The sequence below is a fragment of the Lathyrus oleraceus genome, chromosome 3, assembly GCF_024323335.1.
Source record: "Lathyrus oleraceus cultivar Zhongwan6 chromosome 3, CAAS_Psat_ZW6_1.0, whole genome shotgun sequence".
Taxonomy (NCBI): domain Eukaryota; kingdom Viridiplantae; phylum Streptophyta; class Magnoliopsida; order Fabales; family Fabaceae; genus Lathyrus; species Lathyrus oleraceus.
The window spans coordinates 87644847-87661124 of NC_066581.1; the positions used below are offsets into that span (position 1 = coordinate 87644847).

A 16278-nucleotide genomic window follows, 5' to 3' on the forward strand; every position below is an offset into this window, starting at 1 on the left:
TGCTTACCATGCTATGTGTTAGGATTGTTCATGATTTATTTGGGGATTTTTGGAAATGTTTGAGTTGACTTTTGATGCAAGTCTTTCTGTTGACTCCTATGAGCTTCTGTTTGCAATGCTTTGACTTAAACTGTTCATGCAATGATGATAGTGATTGATATGAATGTGAACCCAATTGGAATTGTTTCTTGATTGGTTAAACATGATTTTGAATGCTTGCCCTCTGCTGTTTTGACTTTTTCATTCTCTTTTGACCCTAGGCTTGCCCTAGTGGTCCTGTTACTCACTTTTGAGCTTGTGTTTTCAGGTTGACCAACAAATGCTCCATTGAGACTATTTCTTTTGATTGAGCTTACTTGAATATCATTGAGCTAACCTCTTGGTTTTGTAGGTGGCTTGACTCACATGATTTGAGTCTTGTGCTTTGCATATTTGATTGTCTGATTTGACTGTTGATTCCTATTTCCTTTGCTTTAACTTGTGAATTGTGTACTGATCTGTTTGACTATTTCAGATACCATTAGTTGCTTAGTTCTTTGAACTTGCTTTGCTTTGCTTTAAATAGCAACTTGCTTGAGGTATAATCCCTTAATCTTCATGTAGTCTGGAAGACCTGGCCTGTTACTTGGCCAGGCAACTGTCTGAAGTCCTCCTTAAGAGGCAATGTTTGTGTATGTTTAATTTGTCCTTGTACATAGTCAGAGACCTCCTAAGTGAAGAGGCAATTGGCAGAACCAAGGGATAAGCAACCTATCCCCTGCTATTCTGTGTGTCTTCTTCTTTGCTCACACCACTGTGTTGATGCATTGCAGATACAAACCCAAGATCTTGTGCAATTGTACAGTCGAGTCAGTATCAAATGTGTAGAAGGGTTCCCACTTTCTGAACCCACACATTCTTGTCAAATGCTCTCCCTGGCCAGGGATAAGAGCAATGAGGCACACCCCTCATCTCCTTTCATCTGCTTCACCTTAGCCCCTCAATGGCAAGGTTAAGAGCAACATTCACCCCGTTCCAGAGGTTTGTTTGTTGAGGTTGATGTGACCCCTCGACTAAAACCTAACCCATGTTTGAGCCCCCTTGTTGGTGTGTTTATTTTATGCTGCATATGCTTGTGTGGTGTGTTTGTATCCCCTAGGTTTGTTAGACTCCGCGTAGTCTCGTTTGCATGTCAATTAAGGTAGCACGGTTCCTTCGTATAGGACTTCCTTTCTTGCTTGCGCTTTCTTAAAACACAAACAAACATTATCCCTCTTAAGGATACGTTAACTCCTTCTACTACAGGTGAGTAAGTCTCCAAAGGTCGAGCATCAGGTAGATTGTGCAGTGACGTTGTCCACTTAAAAAACACAAACCAACAGGAATAGTTCAGCCGAACTACGGCAACTCTGATTCTCATGTTCAGATGAGATACGTAGGCACGAGATGCGATGTCTTGTCGAGTTTGACTAACAACTAACACTAATTCTTTTCTCTCTCCCTCGTTGCGATTGAGACTTCCCCTTTCTCTTGCCCTAGTTGCAATCGAGACCCTTCTTGCTTCCTGTGCAAGTTAGGTTCAGATGTGGCTTGCTTCCTGTGCAAGTCATGATTAGGATAGGCTTGCTTCCTGTGCAAGTTAGCTAGAAACCTTAACTTAGGGACGACTTTGCATGACAACATCTAGGCTCGAGTCGTAGTCTCCCTAGTGTTGTGTCTCCCTCTGTTATCTGGTTAGGCTAGTCCTTTTTCCCTGCGTAGGGGAACTACATCGCCCTGATCTTCATACCAGATGAAGTATGTAGGCAGGAGATTGAGCTGATCTCTCCGGGCGCCCTTTTTCTTTTTCCACCTTTGTGTCTTCAACCCCTCTGTGTGTGTTGTTGTGTGCTTGGAAGCTGATGTAAGTCCATCGAGTGGCATTCGGGTTCCAGTGTGGGTTTGTTTTGGTTCGGATGCTGACGTAAGTCCAGTGATTGGCAGTCGGGCTCCACGTTTGCCTTTGCCTGTGTTTGTTTGTGTGCGTGTTAGCCGAGCTACGAATGCTCTGATTCTCCTTCGTCCAAGGAGATACGTATGCATAGGATGCGATATCCTAGCGAGCATGTGTCGTTTCCCCAGTCCGAACTACTTCGACTCTGAGGTCTATGTCTGATAGACTAAGTAGGCCCAGGATGCGGTATCCTGCCGAGTCAGTTTCAGTCCGTTTTCTTGTGTCTCTTTCAGCCAGTGTGTGTGTGTGAGCAGTATCTTAGCAACCATTTTCCTTCCTTTTGTGCGTGGATCCCGTAGAGTACTACGGATGCGTAGGGGTGCTAATACCTTCCCTTCGCATAACCGACTCCCGAACCCATTCTCTTTGGTCGCGAGACCATGTCTTTTCCAGATTTACTCTGAGCGTTTCCTTTCCCTCCTTTGGGATAAATAACGCACGGTGGCGGCTCTGTTGTTCTTGTTTCCCGCCGGTTTTTCGCGTAATGCGACACAACCCTTAAAAGACCTAATTGGGTGGGGTTTATTTTGAAAGCATGCAACATCAAGGTTGCGTTAACCTGACTCCAAAAGATCTTTGCTAATCACTTGTCTTGATTGCATCATCGTCCACACTGCGAATGGCTAGATCAACATTGTATTCTTATCATTTACCCGTTCACTATATTTCACCAAATTGATATCAATAAATTTTGATTTCAAAATTTTACATAAGCACTGCATTAAAATTACCATTTTGAATGAACTATTTCAACTGCAAGTAAGTGCTTAGCATCAGAGACATCTCAGCAATGAAGTAGTTGGGGAACTCGACCAGGTGAAAGAATTCCAGTAAGGGGAAAATCACTTTGAGAATTGGTCAATCCGAGCCAACCATCTAAGAGTCATTTAGTCAAGATAAAATCTATTCAAGACTCAAAATAGGGAAATCCACCACAAAGAGCTTAATGGGTCCAACCATTCAAAGGTCAGTCATTCGTAAGCCTACCATTCCAAGAATTGGATAACCAGGGGTAAAATGTTGCAAGATTCAAACATTGGGGCAAGCCACTTCAAGGTTATGGAAAGCTACTTCCAAATTCCTTTCGAGACAAATTTCTTCAAAGTCCCAACATAGTGGGGCAAGAGAGCTACAATAGGGCAAGTCACCCCGTTACTTTCAAGCTGCTAAAGCAGAAATCCTGCAATGCATCAACAACCATTGAGTTCGAAACGAATGACGAGAAATCATGCTAGAAATTACCTCCCACCAAATAAAATTTTCCCTCAACAAAGAAACCTTGTTGCAAAGGAACCCTTCCATTCATTACCCACCACTCAGGGGAATTTTGGAAACCTTCTATTCATTGCATAAATCATTTTCATGCATTAATTATGTCACTTCGCTCTAGCATCAAGCCATGCATATCATCTCATTTATTGAGCATATGGCCATAGCATGAAAGATCAAACATCATAAACCAGTTCTCGTCTGGAAGACTATTTGAAAGTCAGTTCTTGTTTGACAGCCAAATTTTAAAGTCAGATCCCGATAATAAATTAGAAAAAAATAGTTCTTGTCTGATAGACTATCTGAAAGTCAATTCTCGTCTGACAAAAAACAAAACACTAGTTCATGTCTTGTAATATATCCTCCATGTCCAGTTCTCGTATGGCAGTTCATTTTCAAAGTCTAATATTATTGACATTTTCAAAGTTCAGCACATCCTGACACCCTCTGTTTGAAGCCGATTTATATTACTGATGCCTATGGTCAAAGTCCAATGTTGTCTATCACCCTTCATTTGAAGCCGATTTATATTACTGATGCATATGGTCATAGTTCAGCGCTGTCTAGAAACCTCTGTTTGAAGCCGATTTATATTACTGATTCCTGCGGGTCAAAGTCCAACGTTGTCTGGCACCCTCCATTTGAAGCCGATTTATATTACTGATGCTTGCGGGTAAAGTTCAGCGTTGTCTGGCACAATCAGATATTTTGCTTTGTTTGTCCTGGTATTTCCTAGAAAGTTTTTAGTTTGACTCTTTCGTTTAAAGGAATTCCCCATAAGATTGAATGATTTTTTCATTTTAGAAAAATCCAATATTTTTTATTGGATAGATTCATTTAGAAGAATCTCTAAAGTTTTGTGTGGATGATCTTTTTATAAGAATACCCCCAATGTTTTTTCTTGGATGGATTCCCTGTTAGGAATCTCCAAAATCTTTGATTGGATGAATTTCTTGTAAGAAATCTCCAGAAACTCTCAAATATATTCTAAAGTGTCAGCATGTCATCTCTAACCAGCTGATAAAACTCACTTTGAATATTCTCCATTGTCTTTTCTCCAAAAAATTGTTATCCCCGGTGAGTCTTTCACCCTTCCCATCCTTTTCACTTCCTGTGGATATCCATTATCACATATCTTCGTTATTCCCCACATGTCCATCTTTCATTCTTCATCCATCATAAAATATATTGTTAGGGTTCATCTTGTATCACATCATATCCCCAAGCAAACCAAATAAAAAGAGTCATTTATAGATTCATAACATCTCACATCATTTCATCGAGGGATAAAATTTGGGTCCTTTAGTATTTAACTATCTCCCGTTACAATCATATAAAGAGTGACCTTCTTCATATTCTCTGGTCGATACTTAAATAGGGGAATTTGTCATACCCTAATTTTCCCCTCAATCAATAAATTAATGCATTCACAAGACAATTGCATCATATGCATATCATAACATGCATTTCTTTCAGCATAACGTTTAAAAAAGTCTACCAGAATAAAATTTTGATTTTACAAACAGACTTGATGAATCGATTTTCAAATGCGCGAAAAATTAGCAGGCGAAAAATTTCAAGATCGGGCTTGCAACCATCTATTTTGTTGATCTATGATTCAAGTAGTTTGACCCGACGTGCTCGTTTAATTTTTTCGATTCCATTTGCGGTTGCATTTTGATCAGCCTGAGCTTTTTCAACCAGACATTTTTATTGCAAAATTTGATCTTTATCTGTCTATTTTCTAGAACTTTATTTCAAGCAGATCATTTTAACGCATTCCTTTTATTTTTTTCGCGCATTTTGTCACCCAATTTTTGTTCATTTTAATTCCTTTTATTATTATTTTTGTCAAAATGTTAAGAAAAAAATAAATAGAGACAAGTATACAAGCATTTGGTTTTTATTTGACTTTATTAAAAAATAGTAAATTTTTTATCCATTTAATTAAAATTCATTTTCTTATACCTAAGTCACCTAAGAGAGAAATTGTGACTTTTTAATATAATTAGAAACCCTAGTTATTGCACTATAAATGACAATGGCCAATGGAATTGAGACACTGACCAATAGAATAATAAGCGACGCCCTCTACGAATTAATTGCTCTCTCTCTCTCACTTTTGAAAATGAAAGAAGGAGTAATAAGTTGAGAAATAGGTCTTACTTCACGTGAATGACTTGACTCACCATTGCAGTAAAGTTTTTTTCTTCATTTAGAACAAACCACGTTGTTCTATTCTCACAAATCAACCATTCTCAATTTCAACATGAGAAAAAAAAGAGCAAAAAGCTTTAGTGAGTAAGAAAAAACTTTCTTCATACAAGTCTCCCCCTTCTCATGGGCGACTCATATTTTCTTCCTCTCAGGCTTGCATATTTTTCTTTGAAAAATGACCCTTACTTCTTATCTCTTCCTCCAAGAAAACCATGCGCATTGCTCATCTTCTTCAACTAAAACAACCTCACCATAAACACCCAAACCCCAAAACCGTGACATATTATCATCTCCCTTCATACAATGATACTCCCTTCATATAAAGGTCAACATAAAAATTAAGGATTTGAGATTGATGTTTATTTTGATTAAGAGAGGGAGAAAGATTGCACCTTATTTTTGTTCTTTATGTCATGAAAACAAGATGATACATGTGAATTTTATAGTTTTTTTTGTTCATGAATGAGAGAGAGAGAGAGAGAGAGAGAGAGAGAGAGATGAATGAGTGGCGAGTGAGAAAGAGGGAAGGGGTGCCACCGCCGCTGATGGGTTGGTCGGTCGGTCGTCCCCGTTGCTTTATGACCTGTTTTTCATTCTTTGAGGAAGAAGAAGTTCCATGTTGATTTTGTTTTGTTGGTTTGATCGTACAATACACACACACACACACACACACACACACACACACACATATATATATATATATATATATATATATATATATATATATATATATATATATATATATATATATATATATATATATATATATATATATATATATATATATTAATCACTTACTTATTTATTTATTTTTTTCAAATGGCATTGCCACGTGTCATCATGGGATTGGTGATTTTGGAAATTTAAAAAATTCGATGGAATTGAGAATGGGACACCGCCCCATGTGTATTGTAGTTATCATTTTATTTTTTTTCTTATTTTCTTTTCTTTATTGTTTATTTATTATTATTATTATTATTATTATTATTATTATTATTATTATTATTATTATTATTATTATTATTATTATTATTATTATTATTTATTTCTCTTCTTTTAGGTTTAAATCTATGTGGGTTGGGCCCATTTTTGGGTTTTGAAGTTAGCACCCCATGTCTTTATCTACACCCATATTATGTAATTTTCTTTACTTTTTTACTTTTTATTCTTTTGATTGTTGCAAATCATTTTCTCAATAAAATTGGATGAAAAAGGAACGTGGTGTAGTCCACGAGCTCCCGAGGGTTAGGATACGAGATGTAGTTCTCGACCATCCGAACACTTGTCGTCCAACCAAAATACCTAAAAATATCAAACTATTTCTCAAATAAGATGAAAAAGGAATGTGGTGTAGTCTACGAGCTTCCGAGAGTTAAGATACGAGATGTAGTTCTCAATCATCCGAGCTTTCGTCATCACTGAAAAACAATCCAACAAATCCAAACCATTTTTGCCTCTTGGCTTAACCTTCAAAATCTTTTAAACGAAATATGTTTTCATCTCGAGACGATGCAAAACAATGCCTCGTTCACATATGTGGGGGTGAGATAAGTGACATTTTCCCGTGAATGTTGATATGTAGAAATCTATTCAATGTGATGCAAGCGTTCGCTCCTCTAACTGTTTTGGGTAAGAAGTTGTTTTCCGTCGATTGCGACAAAATAGAATTTGCTAAAATCGACCCACGAATATTTTTTTTACCCAAAACTACATAGCCTTGAGTTATCCATCGCATCCAAAGATACATATGAGCAAGACCCACAATCTTGTCAGGCATATTAATAAAAAAACTTTTTTGAGACCCCTTTCTTTTTTTCTTTTTAATAACTTGAGGAAATCAAACATTTAAAAATCTAACACTTATGCACAAACTAACTAAATGGCGTCGTTGTGTACAACAGACGTGAGATGTGCTAATACCTTCCCCTTCCATAATCGACTCCTGAACTCAATTTGGTTGCGACGATGATATCTTTGTCGTTCTTTTATGGGTTTTATCGATATTTTCGCTTTCCATTTTTAGGACTAAATAAAGTTCGGTGGCGACTCTTTAGTCATTCTGTGAGCGTGCGACACACTTTGCGGAGGTCATATTTTTCCGTGATGCGATAATTGGTTCAAAAGAAGAAGTTGAAGAAGAATAGTGGATATGATATAATTTCTTCTCATGTGTCTATATCTATGAATAGCCAACATCATGATATGATGGTTGGTGAAGTAGAAGTTGGTGCGTTGAAGTCCAGTCACATGGTATATGTATCAGATAAACCTGATCTAGCTACTAGTGGAAGTTTGAGTGATGTTCCACTCAGGTCAATACCTATGAGAAGTTGTCATGACATTCAAATGTGCTTTGGTGAAAATTTATAAGAATCAAGATTGAGTAGTCCAGATGGTGATAACAATGTGCCAGACATGCTGTCCAACATGATGTCAAATCTGATGATGATCATGTTCATGAAGATGTTGAAGCTGATGCAACCAGAACTAAGGATGATGGTATAATAACCATAATCAAACTCTAATTGAAGAAATGATAAGTAAGAATGAGAGCAATCTTCTCGTATGTGCTTCAAATAGAAGGAGCATAGATTGATTACTCCAGGCTCACAATTTGTAAAGGATAGGTCAACCTTTATTAAAGAGAATGTTGATATGGAGCAATTTGCTGATAAATCAATAAACTCTATGATATTTGCTGCTGAAGATGTGAATATCCATGATTGTCTTTCTCTTCTTGGAACCATGATATTAAGTCCAAGACTATCAGTCTTTATGAACTATTGCTCTGGTCGGTGAATTCTTGATAGTCTAATTTCCTCGGACTAGAAACTATTGCTCAAAATCTATCGCATATGAGGTATCTTGTAATGATTTACTTCTACAGTGGAAACTGTCGTAACCACCAACAGGTTCATATTTACAATCTATGGAACTTCTTTTTCCTTTGAACATCTTTGTGGATTTGGATTTCCAATTTTGGTGCAGGATCAATGTGCTAGTATGAATATGCATTTTAGTCAAAGGATCACCATCAAGTACACGGGTATTGCGGATCTCGGTGGTTACAGCGAGGTATGATATAATGAAACCAAAATATGTGATACTCCGCATTGTGGAAGTGTGCCGTGTGATTTTCAATGGTAAATACTAATGATTCTGTGTCTGTAGCTCGATTTGCTATGTCGCCATCTAGTGATTTCAGTACGATATGATCTTCGCTTATCACTCAAAGGTTCTCTTCCTACTAGAAGAATCGTGTCAGTCACAAGTCTACATCAGAAGTCGTTACGGGGAAGATCGTGTCGATGCCGGGTAATTGAAGTCATGCGCGATTAAAAGAGTGATCAAGAACCTTCAATATGATCTTGGAGATTATCATCTCCAATCTTTGATAATTCTAGTGCATATCTGAGTTTGGATCTAGGATAATCTGCTCATTTCACTTCGTGGAATTTCCGTGTGGAACAAGAGTCCGGAAAATGGAGAAATCAAAGTTGAAATGATGCTTGATAGGATCAAACACGACATATCTTAGTGCTTGGTTCAAAATGCTTTTGATATGGTGATCTGAGAAGGTTATGAACTAGTGAATTCAATAGCGAATGTGAAAATCATGGTAAAAATTGGAATCAGAAGTCGATTCCCATAGACGACGCCATTGTTCCGTACTAGAACAAAAAATAGTTGAAGTAGGTTATGCGGAATCCTAAACCGGTGGTGCTGATCTCTGTATTGGCGGAGCGGGATGAACCTGAAAGATTTGCAGTCCAACACCCAATCCAGTTCAAGATTGGACTTTTATATTTTGGTTCAAATGGAGTATATTTTTTAGTAGATTTGTACCTTAACCATTTGGAGCTTTGGCTGTTCCATATATATATATATATATATATATATATATATATATATATATATATATATATATATATATATATATATATATATATATATATATATATATATATATATATATATATATATAACTCTTAAATACAACATGTCAAATATATCACATTTACCACTCTAAAAAATGCTTAGTAAATAAGAAATTAAATCAATCCAATTTTTAAATTGATAGATATCATCAAGTAGATCATGCCGATAAACTATTTTAGAATTTGAAAAATCATTTTATATTCTATCAAATTATTATTTTTACATAGAATCAGTTATTTAAAACGTATGAAAATATCAACAACAAGAATATATAGCCACATAAGGGTGTTTGCGGTGAAGTTTGAGTAACTTTGATGCTAAAAATTACCCGAACTGCAAAAGAAAAAAATGTGTGGTTTGGTTTGATTCGATTGACTTTTATAAATAAAATCGAACTGAACCAAATCAAACTAATGTAGTTGGATTGATTCAGTTGATACAATTGTTTGCAAGATTTTTATTGAGTCATTCGCACACATATAAAGGACAGCATAACTTTGTGTTTAGTCATTCATACATTATTAAATAACAACAAAACACTTCATATTTGGACAAAAAATTCTCATTTAATATACAAAACTCAGATTAAATAAAAGTGAAATAAAAAACATAAACCAACGGTATAAAACAATATCAAATATTAAATAATTAAGAATTAAATAATTTTAATATTAAACTCATAATATTAAATAATTAATAGTTGAATAATTATAATTTAATTTTTACAAAGTCATTGAAGGCGTCAGTATATTAAATAAATAAATATTCTTTAACTTTTTATTTTGCAATTCTTGTGCTTCATTAGAAATACATGCTAAAATTAAGTATTCAATGTTTCATCCCGTAAATTTATTAATTAAGAATTCAATAAAATCTAACTCAAATTCTAGAACCATCTAACATCACATATACAGATATAATCAGTTTGATTTGGACCGATTTTTGATAAAAGAATATCCGAGGCAATAATATTTTCATGAGTTTGATTTAGTTCATTTATTGGTGTTTCTAAAAAATGAAATCAAACAAAACTAACCAATTTAATTCGATTAGATTTAATTCGATTGATCAGTTAACATTAATTTTTTTCTCTAAATATTATATTAATTTGTGTATGATCCATTATCATATTTTTCAATATATTTTTTACTGTTATTTTTTAAATAATTTATATAATATTTATCATCTATTTACTTTTTAAACAACTTATAAATTATACTTAAAACGGTAATAACATAAAAGTCATGGCAATAACATAAAAGTCAAGTTAATAGCTAGAATATATCAATAGATAAGAAAGAGTTGATTTTTTCTATATAAAAACATCATACTAAATCAATTTTTTTTTGGTAATTCATACTAAATCAAATTTAAAAATAAACAAATGTGTTATAAAACTTAACTCCGGGCCCAAACCGGTGGCAAGATAGACGTGGAATTGCACAAGATAACGATGTTCTATTTCTTGATAGCTTATCCCAACCCAAAGTCCACTTGTACTACATAACCTATTCTTTAATCTTTTCTATTTTCCCCTCTTCATTCAATCACACCACGTAGTATCTTAATCTAAAAAAACAAACTTAACAATAAATAGCCTATAATAACCTAATTACGTAGGTGAGAGAAGAACTAGAAAAAAGAAACAAAATCAAGTAATGCCCTTCACATCACACCAAATTTCCACTCATTCCCAACTCAAAAAAATACATACTTCCTTCCATTTCTCACGCCTCTATCTTACTCTGTTGTCCCACTTTTGTAGGACGCCACCCCAATTCTTCTTCATCTTTATTGGCTTCCATTCCACCACCTCATTCTCTCTAACCCTCTTTCTTCCTTCTTTTTAACACTCTTTGAATCTCAACAAACAATTTCAATCATTCTTTTTATTCTTTTTTTTTTCTTTTCTCTTTCTCTCTACCATGAGAAAGAAACTCAACGTTTCGCTTTAACGTTCACCGATAATAAGGGTGTGGATCTTTTTTTCTCTGTTCTTCAATTCTCAACCTCATTTCATCTCGAATTGAGGATCCACACCCACCCATTTCTCCGTTAACGAATTCTTCAACAAATAAAGAAAACCCACATCAAGAATCGCGTAAAAATTCAATCTTTTTTCAACCCCGTCAAAAAATGTCGAACAAGATAGTTCTCCGGCAAGCGGCGTCGGCACATCGCCGACAACCGTTGCTCCAGAGCCAATCAACGAAAACAGCCAACATGGTCGGCGAAGTAGTCGGAAGCACCGCGGCGGAGTGCTTGGCCGTATGCTGCTGTTTTCCATGCAGTTTAGCGAATATTTTTCTGTTAGCAGTTTACAAACTCCCGGCGGGTATTTGCCGGAGAATTCTAAGAAAGAGACGGCGGCGGAGAATTATGAAAGAAGGGTTGTTACAACCGAAACGCCTTAACTGTTCTTGCGGTGGTTGCGACGACGTTAACGGTGTACCTCGTATTTACCCCATGTGTATAAACGACGCTTCAGATATAAAACGACTTCATGATGGTTCGTTTCAAAACAACAATGATGAAAATGCTATGGCTCTTGAGAAAGAGATGTGGGAGAGATTTTACAGTGCTGGATTTTGGAGAAGTTCTTCGAGGAGAGAAACAGAATCGGCACCAAGAACAGAAATTGTTTCTGGAAAATTTCAAGTTCAATTGATTGAATTGAAACAAACATCGGTTGATGAATGAGGAGACAAAAGAGTCAAGTCAACAGTGGTTTTTGAATTGATTGGTTATTTGTTTGTACTATTTGGAAATGAAACTTTTTGTGGTTTTTAATTACTATTCTTACTGTTGAGGACTGTGCATTTGTGACTTGTTTTTTTTATTTGGGTCCCGTGTCTCTTTTCAATGCGCTATGATCCTCGATTGGTGTGTGTGTGTGGTGGTACAAGAGAGAATTTTTAAATTTTTTTATTGTTTGTAATTATTGAATTGTACGTTAAAGCAAACGAAAGTTTATTTATATATAAAAAGAATGTATTATAAAACAATTGATGGTGTTTTGATGGGAAAGGCAAACCTCAAGAACGCAGATGAAGATTATAGGTGCAATGGACATGTCATCGTCTTCAACACGCAAATGGAGATTATAGATGCAACAAACTCGTTGAAATACAAACTCTTCTCCAAAACCATACTTTAGGTTGATACATGAATTTTCTTAGATTCTTCGTGGACAGTTACTATGATCTTTTCAAGAAACTAATCCATCCATTCTCTCGCACGGTAAACATCTTAAGATGTCTACCACAAGTCTCTCTAACGTGAAGCATAAGCACTTTGAGTACTTCTATGAATACTTAACATGTTTAGGGTTTAGGATTCTCGTAAACATCGTGAGATCCACCATAAATCTTTTGCATTAATACTTAACATGTTTAGGGTTTAGGATCCTCGTAAACATTATGAGATCCGGCATAAATCTTTTTAACGTGCCACATGAAAACTTTAAGTTCTTGCATGAATACTTAGCATATTTCAACGAAGCAATTGTCAAAGTGATAAATCTTAACTAAGAGATGTTTGTAATAGCTTTATATGATGAGTTAAAAGGTTGACGGACACTTCAATGAATCTCTTTTCCAAAAATCTGTCGATTCAATGGAGGAGATAATGACGAGAGCAGAGTGTTATGTCAAAGGCGGCGAGAGTAACACATGAAAAAGGGTCGGAGATGCCAAATAAAGAAGTAATGGTGGGTTAAACTCCTCCAGCCAGCCCAAGAACAAGAACAGTTATCCATAACAAATAAAAAATAGAGAATCCTTCAAACCACCACTTATGAGGCATGTGAAGAACTACATGCCATTGAATCCAAGGCGAGGACAAACCCGACGATAAGTCTATCATATGAGGGTCATTCTTGAACCCTCTAGCCCTAAGATGAGAGGTTATGAGAAACAAATCCAACAAATATGGTAAGTATCATAAGGTAATGGGATGCCACTCATATGACTGTCATAAATTAAAGAAGGAGATAAACGACCTCATTCAAGAAAGACGCCTCAAAAGGTACTTCAAGGCACTCCGGATAGATCTAGAACAATAACTTAACCGTCTTTGCCCATGACAGGACCAAGACCCCATAGAACTAAAAGGGACAAAAAAACTAGAAGGAAGAATTAAAAATAAAGGGGGACATGTTCTTCATACCCTAAACACCATAACGAGAGGATTCACCAATATGAGTACAATATGAATATCTTCAGTCCTTTAAAGGCTCCATAATAGGGTTCTTAGACAAGTAGACACATGTCAGGGATACATATCCACCGAGACAAATTTTGGAGTGGGTGACAATGCAAAAACCATAAAAGTTAGATACCTCTTTATAAACACCCTTTCATCATATAATATAATCACTAGACACCCGACATTTAATGTTCTAAAACCGACTATATCCCTACTTTACCTCACTGTAATATATCCTTTATACCAAATACATGTAGGGGGTCATAAAAGGAGATTAGAAGATAGTCAGGAAATGTTTTCAAGATAGTCTTAGAATAAAGAAGGAAGTAAGGACTGACAACCCGCCACCAATACCAAGCACCCACATCGCCAACTTTGTGGATAGAAATCTAAGAGAATAGTATATTTAGAGATAAGCTAGTCCCCATTAAAGATCTTAAAGAGGTCCAAATCGGGCCACAAAGCTTTCAAACCAAAAAATAGGGGCCCTCTATAACATAAACTAAATAGGAGAGTTAATTCGTCTACTACAGCAAAATGTGGACCTTTTCTCCTAGAACCCTTTTGATATGTCATCGATAGATGTAGATATTATTTTTCACCGCATATCCATAATTACCAACATTAAGCCTGTCATATAGAAGAAACAAAATATGGGCGAGAAGAGGAGAATAGATGTTGATGAAAAAGTGAATAAGCAAAAATAGGCACATTATTTATTAATTACATCTAATCTCTTGAAGTTTATTCAAATTGTGACATAAAGTAATATTGGCCCTATGATGTATCATTTTGCCCAATGACGTAACATTGTATCCTACGAGGTATTATTGCACCCTTCAAGGTATCTATAAGAACAAGATTTTGTTCTGCATCTAGCCATACATTTTGATGATAACAATACATAAACTCTTAGAGAACAATTTTGTACCTTAATGCTTTTATTTAGTGTGCAGATACTAGATATAAATTCTGACTCTGATTGAATGACATGTGGTGTCATCAAATTCTAAACCTAGTGTGCAGATACTAGATATAAATTCATTTGTGTATTATTCTTTCTTAGAAGCATTTTGTAAACACACTTTGTATCTTAGTCTTTGTGATTATATTTCCTTGAGTGATTGGGATTTAGTCAGAATTACTCAATAAGACATTGACAGTTGGTCTTTATGTTGTAATCAAGATTTGATTATAGTGGATTAAGTTCTTGTGATAAGGAGAAATCACCTTGGCGAGTGAACTTAAGGTAGCTTTGGTAACAGCTAACCAAGATAAAAATAATTGTGTTCATTATTTTTGTTCTTAGTTTTCTGTTTGTATCTTTGGGTTACAAAAGTTTTATTTATTGAAACCCAATTCAACCTCCCTTTCTTGTGTTTCTATTACCTTCAATTAGAATTAGAGCTCCGATTCTGGTGTTAATTGCGTATCAAACACTTCACTGTGTCAGATAAAGATCCGGACTTGTGAAACACTATGGCAGGAATTCCTCCACTAGTTGCACCCATTAATAACAATTAAAGAAACCAGTATAGTGCAAAAAACCCAGTCTTTGATGGATAAATTTTTTACTATTAGAAAGATAGAATATAAAGTTTTTTTTCTCGATCATGATATCGATCTATGGGATATGGTAGTTGATGGTTACATTCATCCTGTAGATGACATTGGTAACTAGGTGGAAAGAAGAATGATGACTGATCAGAAAAAGAAAGATTACAAGAATCATCATAAAGCAATAACCATCATGTTAAACGCTATATCATACTCTGAGTGTGAAAAGATCACAAATAGAGACACAACAAAGTCTATATTTGATTCTCTAAGGATGACTCATGAAGGAAACATTCAAGTAAAAGAAACCAAGACGCTTTCCTTGATACAAAAGTATGAAGCTTTCAATATGGAAGATAATGAAACTGTTGAGAACATGTTCTCAAGGTTTCAGACTCTTGTTGCATGACTGAAGATTCTGGACAAAGGTTACTCAACTGCATATCATGTTAAGAAAATTATCAGAAGCTTACCCAAGATATGGTAACTGCGCTGAAACTATCTAAGGATCTGAACAACACAACTCTTGAAGAACTTGTGAGTTCTTTGAAAAGTTATGAGATAGGGCTTGAAGAGGACGAGCCTCAAAGAAAAGTTAAATCCATGGCACGAAAACCCTTGGGAAAGTCTGAAAAGACTAAAGCCTTTCAAGCTGAAGAAGAAAAGGATTATGAAGAAGACTCTGAAGAAAAAGATGAACTGTCTCTTCTTTCAAGACAGGTTAATAAACTCTAGAAGAAAAGACAAGGCAAGTTAAGAGGCTCCAGAAGGACATGTGGTTGCTCTGAGTCTACATTTGGACCAAAGAAATCAGGTGTTGGAAAAGTCATGGGTACCTAAGGACAAGATAATATATGTTGAAGTCATCCTTAGTAGCTCAATTGAAATACCATTCATGATACCTGGACTATGGATGCTCACGACACATGACGGGAAGAAGACATATGTTCCAAGATGTGGAACTTAAGCCAGGTGGCTTCGTGGGTCTCAGAGGTGATTTAAAAGGGAAGATCATAGGCTCCGGAACAGTTGGTAATAAATATCTCCCTTCTATAACTAATGTTTTATTAGTTGATGGATTAATGCATAACTTATTGTCCATAAGTCAATTAAGTGAT

General features: G+C 35.6%; 1 protein-coding gene across 1 annotated transcript; it reads left to right on the plus strand.

Annotated features, from left to right (window-relative positions):
* The first annotated feature begins 11533 nt into the window (after positions 1 to 11533).
* Positions 11534 to 12097, plus strand: LOC127129830 (uncharacterized). Its single transcript, XM_051058949.1, has one exon. It carries the CDS (start codon positions 11534 to 11536, stop codon positions 12095 to 12097), a length of 564 nt encoding a protein of 187 aa, XP_050914906.1.
* Positions 12098 to 16278: the final 4181 nt, after the last annotated feature.